This window comes from Myotis brandtii, unplaced genomic scaffold (genome assembly GCF_000412655.1).
Source record: "Myotis brandtii unplaced genomic scaffold, ASM41265v1 scaffold144, whole genome shotgun sequence".
NCBI lineage: Eukaryota > Metazoa > Chordata > Mammalia > Chiroptera > Vespertilionidae > Myotis > Myotis brandtii.
In genome coordinates, this window is record NW_005355159.1 from 2,018,637 (window position 1) to 2,033,954 (window position 15,318).

At 38.5% G+C, this 15,318-nt stretch overlaps 1 protein-coding gene across 4 annotated transcripts in view; it reads right to left on the bottom strand.

The window, feature by feature from the left end:
• USP3 (ubiquitin specific peptidase 3) overlaps positions 1-15,318 on the bottom strand; it is a 103,043-nt gene that overhangs the window by 23,856 nt on the left and 63,869 nt on the right. For all 4 annotated transcript variants that reach the window (XM_005861084.2, XM_005861082.2, XM_014535492.1 and 1 more), the window contains 5 exons: positions 12,162-12,245; positions 7,936-8,017; positions 5,719-5,801; positions 4,404-4,517; positions 687-800 (listed from right to left, as the gene is read on the bottom strand). In XM_005861084.2, the coding sequence (XP_005861146.1) occupies positions 687-800; positions 4,404-4,517; positions 5,719-5,801; positions 7,936-8,017; positions 12,162-12,245 (477 nt within the window). The remainder of the gene's footprint in view (positions 1-686; positions 801-4,403; positions 4,518-5,718; positions 5,802-7,935; positions 8,018-12,161; positions 12,246-15,318) is intronic.

Here is a 15,318-nt window from a genome sequence, read left to right on the forward strand (position 1 = left end):
TCTCCAGGTCCCTCCATGCTGTCTCAAAGGGTAATAGATCCTTCTTTTTTACTGCTGCATAGTATTCCATGGTATAAATGTACCACAGCTTTTTTATCTGCTCATCTGGGCACTAATCATCAGAGAGATGCAAATTAAAATGACAATGAGTTATCTCACATCTGCCAAAATGCCTACCATCAATCAATCAACTAACAACAAGTGTTGGCGAGGATGTGGAAAAAAGGGAACCCTAGTACAGTGCTGGTGGGAATGCAGACTGGTGCAGCCACTATGGAAAAACAGTATGGAGATCCCTCAAAAAATTAAAAATGGAACTGCCGTTTGACCCAGTGATCCCACTTCTAGGAATATATCCTAAGAATCCTGAAACACCAATCTGAAAGAATAGATACACCCCTATGTTCATAGTTGTTTATAATAGCTAAGACATGGAAACAGGGCTTTGTTTTTATAACAAAATACCCTACCCTTTGTTAAAGACATTCAAATATCTATTATTTAAACAAACATTTGTCTAGTCAGATATATCCAACTTCTGTTCTCCTCCTTTAAAACAAAAACAAAAAAAAGAGCAAAACCAGTCTTTACTATTTAGAATACCACCACTTCATTGGAAATTGTTTCAGGAACAGTATAAAGACTAATATTAATGTTTTAAGTACCTTTCGTTAAATAATACTTACCTAAAATTTGGCATAATCTTCCAAACAACATAAAATAAGGACTCTGGGCTAAATGCAGTTTGGCTACCTTGCCATAAAGCACAGAGTGTCTTTCTAAACTCTTCCACCAAAGACCTGCAAAAGAGGAAGGGACAAGACCCTGCGCATTAATGAGAGGCTATTATTTCAATGCATAATGTCCAACTGCCTAAAGTTCATAATAAATTAAAAAATAAAAACATAAAGAAGGCCTGGTCTCTTCTAAGCTAAGTCTGACAGTTAAGTAAAAGCATTTCAAAAAAACATGTAAATAGCAGTAATTACTGACAAAACCAGTTTTGTAACCATATGGTGAAGTCTGTGCCAAAATACTGTCATACTTGTACAATAAAGCAATGAGAAAGTTACAAACCTAATTATTTAAGAATATACATTTTTAAAACTTAAAATCTTCATTTCTCCTTCTTGCCCCTCACTAGGAGCACTTCTCAGACCTCAGTGTGACATCTGCTCATCTCTGCCTCAGAGAGTCCATCTGACCACAAAGCTTCAACATTCAGCTCCATACCAATGACTCTCAAAAATCCAAATCTAAAAGCCACATTTTCTCATGACCACTTTTATTCAGGTTTCTCCAGCTTCCAACAGGAATTTTCCACTGAATGTCCTCTTGCCACTTCAAACCCAATGTGTACTGAACCTTCTCTCTGTGCTCTCCCTATTGTCCCCCAATATCCATTCTCGTCTTCTCCGTAGGAATAAAACTTCCTTTTTTCCCTTTGGCACATAAATTCCTGGAATAAAAAACTTTGAGTGTGTTTAAATTCTGAGAAATTTCCTTAAAGAGAAATAGTCCTTATTAACCGTTCCTGCCTCCTTCTAGCTGAAATGAGGATGAACTGGTGGCACTCCAGCACCGTCTTGGACTATGTGGCTGAGAGCCCCATCCCAGGGCTGACGGCACAGAGAGCAAGAAGGAGCCTAAAAACTAGAAACTTCTAACTTTTGCATGAGAAAATAAACTGTGGATGTTTAAGTCATGGTTAATTTTGGTTATCTATGCATGTAGCTAAGTTGATACACCTCCTCAACTTCAATGACTATATCTGTCAAAACAACTACCATACTCATGAGTACCTAATTGATAACTCAGGGAATCTCAGTACCTTCTTTCTCAACCTGTTATCCTGTAGGTCCCTGGAATACAAAGCATATTTTTTACTTAGTGCCTGAACTTGTTTGAGGAAATCTCCACCTAAGTCTTGGTGAGAGTCAGAGCCTGTCTCCCACTATGGAAGCTGGAAAGTCCAGATACTTGCTTTCCCAGCCTATCCCTCCACCCCCACTGCAGGAATCGGATACAGGGCCTGGGCTCTGCCTATCTGAAGCACGTGTTAGTGATGCAAAGAAGCTGGGACAGTACCAAATCCTTTCTGGTGGCAAAAAGCATCATCTGGAGTTCACCAAGCACCCAGATCCAGCAGTGCCAGCAGTGGGAGCTCGAGTTGCACTGGGCAGCAAAAGCAGTGATGTTTTCATGGGGAAGTTCTGTGGGGGTGATTGTGGCTTTGGTTCTAGATGCCTAGACTTCATACCTGATTTTCTACCCATCCAGTAATGGTTAGCACACCAATTAGACCTCCAATAAGTTCCTTTTCTGCTTAACATGGCCAGAAGCAATTCCTACAGTTTGTAACTAAACCCTGAATGATATTAATGCATCAAGTACTACTCACTCTTCCCTTAAGTTTTGTGCACATGCATTTTTTCCTCTACATTTCACTGCTATCCCCTCCAACCCAATCCTATGTAATAAAAGGCTAATATGCAAATTGTCCCCTTTGACCGGGAGTTCAACCAGGGGGCGGGGCCAGCTGGCCAACGGCCCACAGCCCCTCCACCCGGCTGGCCCCACCCCTGATCAGGGCCCCTCCACCCCTATCAGGGTAGGCCGGCTGGACCCCACCTGTGCACGAGTTTGTGCACCGGGCCTCTAGTTACTATAGAGTGTAAAGCCTCCCTGATTGCAGGCATTTTCCAGTTCATCCTATATGCTATTATCAAAGTGAAGTCTTGTTTTAATATATGTTTATTGATTTCCAGTTCATCCTATGTGTTTATTGAGAGGATGAGAATCTGTGTCCTAAAGATGCTGTGAGAAATAACTGTTGGAAAGCACACTGCAAATACAAAAAGCCTAACGGGTCATAAACCATCCTTCTGAATGAGAGGCTGAGAAGGGCAATACTGAATCACAATGAATAGGCACACGGGGCAACTGGCTCTTCACAACAATTTTTGGCATAATGAGGCAACCCGAGAATCATTGATCGGCTGTCTTCTGCATACCTGCTACTGGGGATCGTGCCCACAACCCAGGCATGTACCCTGACCGTGAACTGAACCGTGACCTCCTGGTTCATAGGTCAATGCTCTATCACTAAGCCATGCCAGCCAGGCAAAGAAAACTCTTAAAACACCACTTCCAGTGATGTCATTCCATCCCTCTTCAATGCCTGGCTTTAAAGTTGCCCCATATTTTGGCTCTAACCATACTGGTATACTCGTCTAACATGTTCTATCCTATTCTCCCTCAGCCACCTAGGCAGAACAGTACCAGATTATAAGACGGCTTTTTGGAATGTGTGGGATGGGGGTGTGGGTATGGGATGGGCAGGCAGGGAAAACATTACATTAAAAGCATACACAGATGCCCTAGCTCAGTGGTCAGCAAACTGTGGCTCGCAAGCCACATGGGGCTCTTTGGCCCCTTGAGTGCGGCTCTTCCACAAAATACCATGTGCGGGCGCGCATGTACAGTATGATTGGAACTTCATGGCCCATGTGCAGAAGTCGGTATTTTGTGGAAGAGCCACTCTCAAGGGTCCAAAGAGCCACATGAGGCTCGCGAGCTGCAGTTTGCCGACCACTGCCCTAGCCGGTTTGGCTCAGTGGATAGATAATCAGCCTGCGTACTGAAGGGTCCCAGGTTCGATTCTAGTCAAGGGCACGTACCTTGGTTGCAGGCTCCCAGCCCTAGTTGGGGGCATGCAGGAGGTAACCAATCGATGTATCTCTCTCACATCAGTGTTTCTCTCTGTCTCTCCCTCTCCCTTCTACTCTCTCTAAAAATCAATGGAAAAAATATCCTCGGGTAAGAATAAAAAAAACACACACCAGATTATAAACCATAGACCTGTTACAGTAATGGTAAGATATGTAAAAAATGTGCCCCTTACAATCATGATAATATAATAGATCTTCTAAACCCCAAATAGTGTGTGGCTGCACTGAATAGATATTGGTTCTCAATAATCACTTATCAATTCTTCCCCTCTTCATGTCAATGAAAAATTAACTGTATTGTCCCTGTAATTAATTTGATGACTACAATTTAATTTTACTATCCAAGACAGGTTTTCCTAACAAAATATCAGACAAGTCAATTCACAAAGACTAGTGATATTCATGCTTGTCTACACCTAAAACTGTATTTCATATATAGATGTCAGTTTTAGAATGTCCAAATTCACAAAGACTCAGTAAGTAGAGTGCTAAATTTATGCTGGCTTTTATTTCAACAATTATTAAGATTACCTGCTAGAGATACTTAAACACACTTTTTAGAAGAGTTTTTTAAAATGTATGTGCCTGTGAACTCACATATGCAATGGAAATCACCAGTAAGAGTCTTTTGTTTTGTATCAAAGCCAGAAAGGATATAGTCTTAGAACTCACACATTGTTATCCCCTTGGCTCCTGGTGTGGTATGTTCGCCTTCCTGCTGTCTTCCCATTCCTTAACTCCACAGCGGGCAGTTCTTTGAAATAACAGCAAAACTGTTCAATGTTACTATTTAAAAAGGAAGGGAAGAAAATTATTTTTTTTAATTTACTGTAAAGAAAGTTCTATGAAACCTACATATGGATTTTGTGAAAACACAATCTCAATTTTTCATTTAAATTGTACTCAATGTATTCTCTTGCACTGGGTATCTTCATTAAGTTCCCACATTTATACTAAGTATAAATAGATGTCTGCAGAAATGAACAAAGATCTTAAAACAAAATCTCTGTTCAAAAAAATCCTCAATCTCCCCTCCCCACACATCTTTAGAAATGGTTGTCACCATTTCTTTCTTCTTAGGGTGTTTGTAGGTGGTCAACAATTCCCTCAAATAAAACAACCCATAAAACCAAACATATTGTTTAGAGACACTATAAAGAGTAACAAGGAGAATTCAGTAGTGACTAAAATTTCTTCTTTGGGCAAACTGGATAAGCTAACAGTACCTTTAAGAAGAAATAAAATATGGCTTCTGCCTTATTCCCAAGGTGGTCTTGGGAAGATAATTTATTCTGACTTTTGATGGCTCATTAAAATCTAAAAGTACACAACTTTCAAAATAATTTATTCTATACAACTTAGGGCAGCCTTCTTGACCATTTTATTTTTACTGCTTATCTTACAGTCTGAAGATCTTCTAAACATCCAATCTTATGACTACACTTAAGGCTCAACTAATGATTCAAATAAGTTTTCTGAACAAGGTTCCTTGTAGCCCAGGAGTCTGCAAACTACAGCCCACACACCATATCTGGCCCTGGGCCAGTGAGCTTTTACATTTTAAAACAGATGTTTAAAAATGGGGGGAAGGGCACGGTTGAGGGGAAAAGAATATGTGAGAGACTGTATGTGGCAGGCAAAGATTAAAAATATTTATTTAATTTGGCCTTTTACAGAAGAAATTTGCTGGTCTCTGCTCTAGCCTATTCAAGAAGCAACAGAAAATAAATAATAACAGCTAGCAGTTATTTAATGCAAGGCACTTTTCTAATAAGCACTTTATATAAATTATATTATATACTACCCAATTACCTGTGAGGTAGAATTATTATCCCCAATTTTACTGATGAGAAATCTAAGAAACTGAGGTAACTTGCCCCGAGCCATATGACTAGAGTCGATGGCAGAGAGGATCTAAACCCACAGCCTTTGCTCTTAACTATTTCACTAGAAACTAACAGCAGATACTTAAGCTCTGTCATATTACCTGAGTGATTGAAGGATGGCATTCATAAAACATGTGTTCCCCAAATTCCGAAGGCCTGTGGCACAAATGGCAGTGGTGCTTCCCTGTAAAATGTGACAAGAAGAGGCCATCAGTAATGCCAAGAGAAGACCGACTTTTTCAAACATCAAAGCAAAGCAAAGGCCTATATTTGAAACTCCAACTTCAAGCCAATCTAGAATTGGTCCTTTTCTGTCCAATTAATATTTCAAACTCTGTTTATATTCTCTGTATAAGTGTCTACATATGTTTAGACGGTTGTTTCTAATCCTGGGACTGTTCTAAATGGAAGTATCTTGTGGACGCTTATGAGGAAAGCAGCATTAATAAGTACCGTGTAGTACACAATGCAAAAACCAGGAAGATCCTTAAAAGAAGTAAAAATTAAAACTTAATGTCGTTACAAGATTCTATTAAAACTACTACACGTTACAAAAAATATAAATGTATACACCCCAAGTATTTCTGTCACCAAACTTTTAACTCTAAGCCATGCATAAATGACCAATATATGTTTTTCTAGCAATAGAGTATTAATCTTAAAAAACTACCTGAATTTCCCTTAAACTAAGGCTTGGTTTTCTAATTAGCTCTACAAGTTCATCATGACATCTGAATACTACACCTGAACATTGGAAGTGAATCTACCCATCCAAATCAAAGCATCTCTGACCATAATTCAGTTGGCCAGAAAACACTTTAGCTCTTTCTTCCACAAAATCATAACACTTTGATTAAGAGTGTGTCTATACATAGCTAGCATGAGAGCAGAGAGGTAGATGCAGGGTAAAATTATTAAAATATTTTCTGATTTTGCCCTGGCTGGTGTGTTTCAGTTGGTTGGAGCGTCGTCCAGCACACCAAAAGGTGGTGGGTTCAATCCTGGTCAGGGCACGTGTGGGAGGCAACCAATAGACGTTTCTCTCTCACATCTATGTTTCTCTCTCTATCTCTCCCTTCTCTCTCTAAAATTAATAAAAATTGTTTCAAAATAAATAAATATTTCATGATTTTAAAATTTTGCTAATCCATTAATGGCTCATACATCTGGTAACAGATGGGTACCAGAATGAGGAAGCATATTCTCTTATGGTGAAGTTGTATTAATAAAGTCCTAAGAAATAAAATACCAATACTTCAGACCCATAGATTTTATACTAGGGACCTTTAACAGAAAGCAAGGATGTTTGCATCTTACAGAAACGTTGTAATAAGGTACATGCGTAGGCATTAAGAACAAACACTTTGGTGTGGTGAACACACAATACAATATACAGAAGATTTATTATAAAATTGTACCCCTGAAACCTATATAATTTTATTAACCAATGTCACCCCAATATAGTCAATAAAATTAATTAATTAAAAAAAAAACACCACAAATTCTTGCTAAGGCAGAGGAGTACAGTGGCAATCCTGACAAAAGAAAGGCACTGACAGATGGACTCATTGGGGTATTTAGCCACATTAAGAACCATTGGTACAAGTGGCAAACATTTTATAAAATATTCCAAATCCAAGGCATCCTATATAATAAAGAGGTAATATGGGTAATATGCAAATTAGCCCTCACACCCTCACAAGATGGCTGCCTATGACCAGGCCAGCAGGGGGGTTAGTGAGGGACGACCAAATGACTAAACAGCAGGCTGCGTGGGGTGACCAGGCCGGTGGGGAAGCTGTGAGGGGTGACCAGGCTGGCAGGGGGGGCAGTTAGGGGCAGCTGGGGGTGACCAGGCCGGCAGGAAGAGCAGTAAGAGGCAACCAGGCCAGCGGGGGGGGGGGGGGCAGTTAGGGGCGATTAGGCCGGCAGGGAGGGGCAGTTAGGGGGCAAACAGGCCAGCAGGGAGGAGCAGTTAGGAGCAGGAAGGCAGGCAGGCAGAGGTGGTTAGGGGCGATCAGGCAGGCAGGCCGGTGAGCAATTAGGAGCCAGCTGTCCAGGTTTGTGAGAGGTATGTCTGACTGCCGGTTTAGGACCAATCCCTGGGATCGGGCCTAAACCGGCAGTCGGACATTCCCCGAGAGGTCCCGAATTGGAGAGGGTATAAGCTGGGCTGAGGGGACCCCCCCCCCAATGCACGAATTTCGTGCACCGGGCCTCTAGTATACTTATAAAAGTGTACAAGGACCAACATTAATGTAATAAAGCAGACTATATCTCAACCAATTCTTATATTTGAATAAATTTTAATTACTTACATTTACTTTTAGTAACTTGCTGTTTAGTGATGAGTTTTCCAAAAGTTTTCTTTTCCTATGCCTGTCAGCTGTGAAAGCTGAGCTATTGAAACACAAACAAATAAACAATCAAAAAGACATTAATGCACACAGACTTCACAGCAGGTTTTAGAGAATAAACTTGGCTGTTCTTAGTGTCTAGGGCAGCCGTGGGCAAACTACGGCCCCCGGGCTGGATCCGGCCCGTTTGAAATGAATAAAACTAAAAAAAAAAAAAAGACCGTACCCTTTTATGTAATGATGTTTACTTTGAATTTGTATTAGTTCACACAAACACTCCATCCATGCTTTTGTTCCGGCCCTCGGGTCCCGTTTAAGAACCCATTGTGGCCCTCAAGTCAAAAAGTTTGCCCACCCCTGGTCTAGGGTATGGAGCCTTGCCTTGCTGCTTAGTCAGGCGAGGAAATGACCTATTAGGTCCACTGTGGCCCACAAAGTACTGAAGTAACTGAGGAGCTCCACTCCCTGGAAAAGCCCTACGCTCCTTCAGCAAGATGAGCCAGAAGAAGCCACCACCAGGTGCTTCCAAGAAAAGATGGCCAGGTAGATAAAGCCTGTGAGACAATCCCTTGCCACCACCACTCTATCTGCCTAGGTGAAGCTTCAAAAAATGAGAACAGTCATTCCTCATAACAAAAGGAAAACCCTGGTCTGACAAGATTATTTTAAGAGTTATCATAAGTCTCAAATACTGTGCTACTTCTTTTATAATTTTGATAAAGATATCAATCATGTTTTATTCATTTGTCATATTAGGCTATGACATAATCTGAGTTTGTGAAATGATAAAAAAGTATAGGCATATACAAATTCATTTGATCCAGCTATGCTACAAAGGATATTCTAAAACAAATACTAATTAGCACAGAAATTCTGAATTAAAATTGTTTAAATTTCTTTTGATGAAAGAAATACTTTATCCCAGCCCGTGTGGCTCAGTGGTTAAGCACTGACACATGAACCAAGAGGTCGCTAATTTGATTCCCAGTCAGGGCACATGCCTGGGTTGCAGGCTCAATCCCCTGTAGGGGGGCGTGTAGGAGGCAGCTGATTGATGTCTCATTGATGTTTTTATCTCTGTATTCCTTTTCCTTCCTCTCTCTCTAAAAATCAATAAAAACATATTTTTTAAAAAGAAAGATATATTTTGCTTAAATTTATCAGAGAGTAAGTCCTATCTTCAAATGGTCACTTTAAAATTATTATGTATCAGGTGGTAAAATTATCATTAAACAACACAGACTTTCAAGTCTGCCAATTCTTTCCCATCTCCTAAAAATACTAAGCTTATCCATAGGAAATACAAAATTATTTCTCTTTCGAGAATTTCCACATGAACTATGTCTTTGGAGCATCAGATCTAGTAATAGTTGCTTCAAATCTAAACACACTCATAGGAAACGTATCTTCAGAACGGCATGTCCCTCTCAGTATATTGGTGGCTGTAAGGTAAGAATAGACCAGTTCCATAGACTACTATGTTAAGTTATTCCTTCAAAAATTCTGTAAGTAAAGAAGTTGAATCACAAGCATAGTACATATACTACTTAGTGACAATGCCTAATAGTTAACTTTATTTTTAACCTACATAAAACATTTAGTTTTTAAAAACAGAAGTTATTAAAATTTACCATCAGTAAATCTCAAAATAGCAAAATCCTCTAGATCCACACTGTCTACTATGGTAGCCACTTGCTACATGTGGCAACATATATTTAAATAAATTAAAGTTAAGTAATATTTAAAATTCAGTTCTTTAGTCACACTAGCCACTTTTCTGGTGCTTAATAGCCACATGTGACCAGTGGCTATCATACAGGACACTGCAGATTACAGAAAGTTCTAGTGCACAGTGCTGCTCTAGAGAATATGCAGAAAAGTCTCAAGTTAAGTAAAACATAAATGTAATCATAGTTTTTAAACTGTAGCTTCCATTATAAACTAAAGCCTATGTTTGAAAACATAAAAATGAACGTAAGTAATGTTTTTCAACACAGGAAAAGCATTGATTATAAGGTAGATGTTTCAGTGGGCCAAGTAGAAGTGTAGACAAGGTGGTCTGTAACATCTTTTACATGATAAAATGGTCAATGGAAATAAAAGATTGATAACTGCATAAATACATGCAGTTTCCTGAATGTTCTCCTCTTTTCCCTTTGACTTAGTTCTGATTAATTTATTAGGGATTAGATGGTAGTCTTAGAGAAAAAATATTCTGCTAGTTACCCAATTCTATAACAAAGCACCAACGTAGTAAGATCTTTACAATGACTTCACCACACCAAAGAGTGATATTGCTTCAATACCACAGGAATCTCCTACTTCACAGTTAATTGTGACTATTTCAGACAAAATTAAATATTTTGGATCTGTTTGTCTAATCCTAGATAGGGCTCTGACTGCTTTGTTCCAATTAAGGGAAGAAGTGCTTTGAAAAAGAAAAAAGCCAAAAAAAGATGACAAGCCAAAAAGTACTTAAACCCAAAGTGCTTTAGTTTAGATTTTAAAGAAATAAATTCTTCCCTTATCAGCTTTATAATCTATTTAGTCAAAGAGATGCATACAGACTTTGGTTAACCAAAGCTATATAAGTGTTTCATTTGAAGAACTCAGTTTTTCCTCTCAGTATACAATTTTAAAATACTCTATTAGCTTTACATTTAAGTTTACTTTTGGCATCCTATATAATAAAAACCTAATATGCTAAGTGTCTGGTCGGCCGTTCAACTAATCAAAGCGTAATATCCTAATGATATGCTAAGGCTGCTCAACCTCTCGCTATGACATGCACTGACCACCAGGGGGCAGAAGCTCCGACCAGGAGGTTAGCTTGCTGCTGGGGTCCGGCTGATCGGGACTGAGTGAGATGGGCCAGACACACCCTGGAGCCCTCCCATGGTCCCTCCCCTGGCTGGCCAACCTCCTGCGTTCCTCCCCAAACCCAATCATCCACAGTGGGGTCCCTCAGCCTGGCCTGCACCCTCTTGCACTCTTGGACACCTTGAGGAATGTCAGAGAGCCGGTTTCGGCCTGGCGGTGGAATGACCAGTCGCTATGATGCACACTGACCACCAGGGGGCAGACGCCCAACACAGGAGCTGCCCCCTGGTGGTCAGTACGCTCCCACAGGGGGAGCTCTGCTCAGCCACAAGCCGGGCTCATGGCTGGCAAGTGCAGCAGCGGTGATGGGAGTCTCTCCCACCTCTGCAGCAGTGCTAAGGATGTCCAACTGCTGCAGAGAGCGGGCCTAAGCCGGCAGTCAGTCATTCCCTGAGGGCTCCTGGACTGCGAGATGGTGCAGGCAGGGCTGAGGGACACCTCCCTCCCCCCGAGTACACGAACTTTGTGCGCCAGGCCTCTAGTATTCTCATAATACCTTTTATATATCAACTGTGACAATAAATTTGATGACACCTAATGACCCAGGATGATTTACACAGATTACAGTTGAGTCAGCAGTCATTCCAGGACTATGCTTCTATCCATTGCAACTTCAAAGGCACTGCTATTTGGATTTTTATTTAACTGCTTGAATTTTGGGCCCAGTGAGTTTTATCTGAATGGCCTATTTGGCTACAGCAAAAATATTCTATTCATATAAGTACTTTAATTTTTTTATGGTGACATAACAAAACATTTTACAGCTTCTTGTACTTTCCAGTGAAAACAAAAAGGAAAAACAAAAAGGAAAAAAAGAAACTAGGATCTTGTGCTATCACAAAGATTCAAAGTAGACAATATAATTAAACCTAATTTCACTTAAAAAGAACACATAAACTTTAGTGCTTCTAAGAAGACCTCATAATACATTTGATAAGGATTTTCTAATGTCAAAGGTAACTGTATAAAGATTTCATATTGTCTTCTGACCCTTCCTTGCACCCCCAAAATTCCCCTTGCAAATAAACCGTGTAGCCTACAAGTCAGTGGGTTATAACTGAAAAACAGGCCCTGGGACCCTTGGATATATTTATGACAAATATTAAATGAAATAAATGCTGAGATATGACCATTAACTATGGACACAGTTTAAGATAGCCAAAACCAAAGCTTATTTTATTAACATTTCAATTACACTAAAAGCATGATGAAGTTATGGAACTCATAAACAAAAACCCCACTCAAAAATTCGGAAAGACCTCTCGACCCCAATCAATCCTTTTTCCCCCCACTGCTTATTTACTTACTTTTCCAAGTTCTGCAAGTGTTCTCTGACTTTCTGTACCAGTCCCAGCTTGGTGTCATTAACCACAAAATCATCACAGCGATAACTGCAAGAAAAATATTCATCAATGTGTGTAAAGAGCTTGAGGAAACCACAGTAATGAAATCACTAAAAGGTCTGGCTGCTGCCAAGATGATCACATGGCTCTGCAGGCAGTTCTGTTGGTGGCAAGTTTAAAGAGGACTTGGAATCCACAGTGGAATGTTTTTTATGAGCCTTTTTAAAAAGCCACGTAGGCAATGAACACTAGTTTCTTTCACATTTTTATTCAAAAGCTCGATTCCCTCTTCAAAAATGAAATAAACTGCTACTTGTATTATATTCTTTTTAGGGTGCATAATATGTGAAAAATGAAATAAAAAGCAACCAATTCTACCTATAAAGCTTTAAAGTGATACTTCCCAACTCAAATTAATGGAGAAATTGGGGGCAGGGGAAGATTTAAATGAAAAGTAGGGAAAAGGTAACTAACCTGTAGGGATAGTTGAATAAAAACACTAAAAATAAAGCTATATGTTTTAAACATAATTTAATTAAAATAAATTGTATTCAGATGGTTGAGAAGAATGAATCTTTTCATTCTGAGGTGCTAGAAAACGAACGTATAAAACAGTGGCTACCTCTTTTGGAAAACTGATAACTGCTTTTAAGAAAGATATTTAAGGTTTTCTTTAAAAATGATTCTGTGTGTGTGTATGTGTGTGTGTGTGTGTGTGTGTGTGTGTGTGTGTGTGTGTTCACATGCTTCAGAATGTCAATAACCAAATAACATAAGGAATCACACATAAATAAACTTTAACTTGTACATTAGCATTCAATTTTTTCCCCTAAGATAAGACCAATTTTAACAAAAACAATGTATGAGTTAGTACCAACATATTCTTTTGAATATCAGCTTTGTATAAAAGCACTTATCCTAACTACTGAGGAATAATGACAATAACACTGCCATTCTGAGCAGACAAAACTTTGAATGCATAGGAATTAGCAAAAATTAGGTCATTTCTAGCAGAATCCAAAAACCATTTCTTACATATCTGAAACAGCAAATCTATTTTAAAAAATGAAGAGAGAATGGGGCAAAGTAACTAAAAATAAAATTTTATACAAAAGCATGGTTTGTGTCTTTTATTCTCATGAATAAAATTTTAAATGAATGCTTTTGAAAACTTTAAAATATTGTATATGTAATAATTTACACCCACCTCCTCCCATTAACATTACCCATGCTGTCAATCAAGTATCTCTAATCTACTGTCCAAGTTCCCAGAGTCAAACCCTAACATTTCCATAAACAACAAAAGCCACCCTTTACATCCTAGACCAGGGGTGGGCAAACTTTTTGACTCGAGGGCCACAATGGGTTCTTAAACTGGACCAGAGGGCCAGAACAAAAGCATGGATGGAGTGTTTGTGTGAACTAATATAAATTCAAAGTAAACATCATTACATAAAAGGGTACGGTCTTTTTTTTTTTTTTTAGTTTTTTTCATTTCAAACGGGCCGGATCCGGCCCGCAGGCCGTAGTTTGCCCATGGCTGTCCTAGACTGTTTCTCTTTGGTCAAATACCAGTAATGGCAGGAGAGTAATCATCAGTTTTATGATAAATATGTAAAAAATTTAAGTAAGAGAAAAGTTTTAATTCTTTGTTCCTCTCAGCAAAGATGTTAAGAGGGTCAAGTCTACTGTCTAAATCTGGGCTTAAGGCACTTGTTTCTTCCATGAACAGTCAGCATTCACTGAAGAAGGAAATTGCACTGTTACTCTAATTCCTCCTTATATTTTCATTTTATGTTTGCATATATTTATGCATGTATTTCAGATAAAACAGTACTCTATTCAAAACAAAAATACTCCAAATGCTAGTGTTCATCTGGGAAATGAAGTCTAAAAGGAAATTTACATCACCTTTCATGTATTGACAGGATATTCTACTATCTAATTGAAAAGTAAACCCCTTAATCTCCATAAATAGTGTAACCTATTGCTTTATTTACACAAAGCAATAGTGGTTGCTTTGTGTAAAGAAACAAACTGTTTCAAATAACAGATTTTTTTCTTATTAAAGTAATTATTTAATTCATGCATTCAGCCGGGATATAAAATTACTTAACATTTGTTAAAGTAACATTTTCATATATTAAAATATACTTATTTTTGGGCCTTGTCTCTTACAACTAATCTTGTTTAATTGGGTTTAATTGTTTCATCTCTCTGAACTTTTATCATTAAAGTGAATAAGTTGCTATAGATTCTAGAGCTGTGCTAATATGTCTCACGCAACTGAGGAACTAAATTTTATTTTTTTAAGGATTTTTAAGTTGATTTTTAGAGAGAGAAGAAGGGAGAGGGAGAGAGAGAAACATTGATGTGATAGTGAAACATCAAATGGCTGCCTCCTATATGCCCCCTACTGGGGATGGAACCATCAACCTTTTGGTGCACAGGACTATGCCCAACCAAGTGAGCCAAATTGGCCAGGGCTGACTTTTAATTTTTCAAAGTTGTAATTAATATAAAATTTTACTTAGCAGCTGAAGCAGTACAAAATATTTTTTAATTAATGACAATTTTATGGTCTTGGTAAAACTATATTTCACTTTTATTATATCACATAGATGTATTGCAGCACCCATGATGGGGGCATGTCATTTCTAGTATATTATACATAAGCAGAGCACCAATGTAGTTTCTGTCAACAGAATGATTCAGTTGAAGTTATTTTTCCTTGCAAAAATGCAGCACTGTAATGTCTTTATTTGAATATTTTGTGAAGATAGCATGAGTTACAGTGATATTTATGTAAATCACAATTGGTAGTAAAATTGAAATATATTTTTAACTATAACATTATTTTTCTAGCTTACTAGTAAGAATGAAAAAATTTTAACTTTCAAATGAAAGCACACTAATGAGGCAGAATTAAAAGGAGAAGGTATGTCACAAATTTTACAAAGAATGGCAATTATGATTTGCTACAGCAGAGTAAAATAAATCAGTTGTGTAAAACTAATCTATCCTATCTAATAAAAGACAAAAAGGGTAATTGACCGTACCTTCTCTACGCTTCCCATTGGCTAATCAGGGCGATATGCAAATTAACTGCCAACTAAGATGG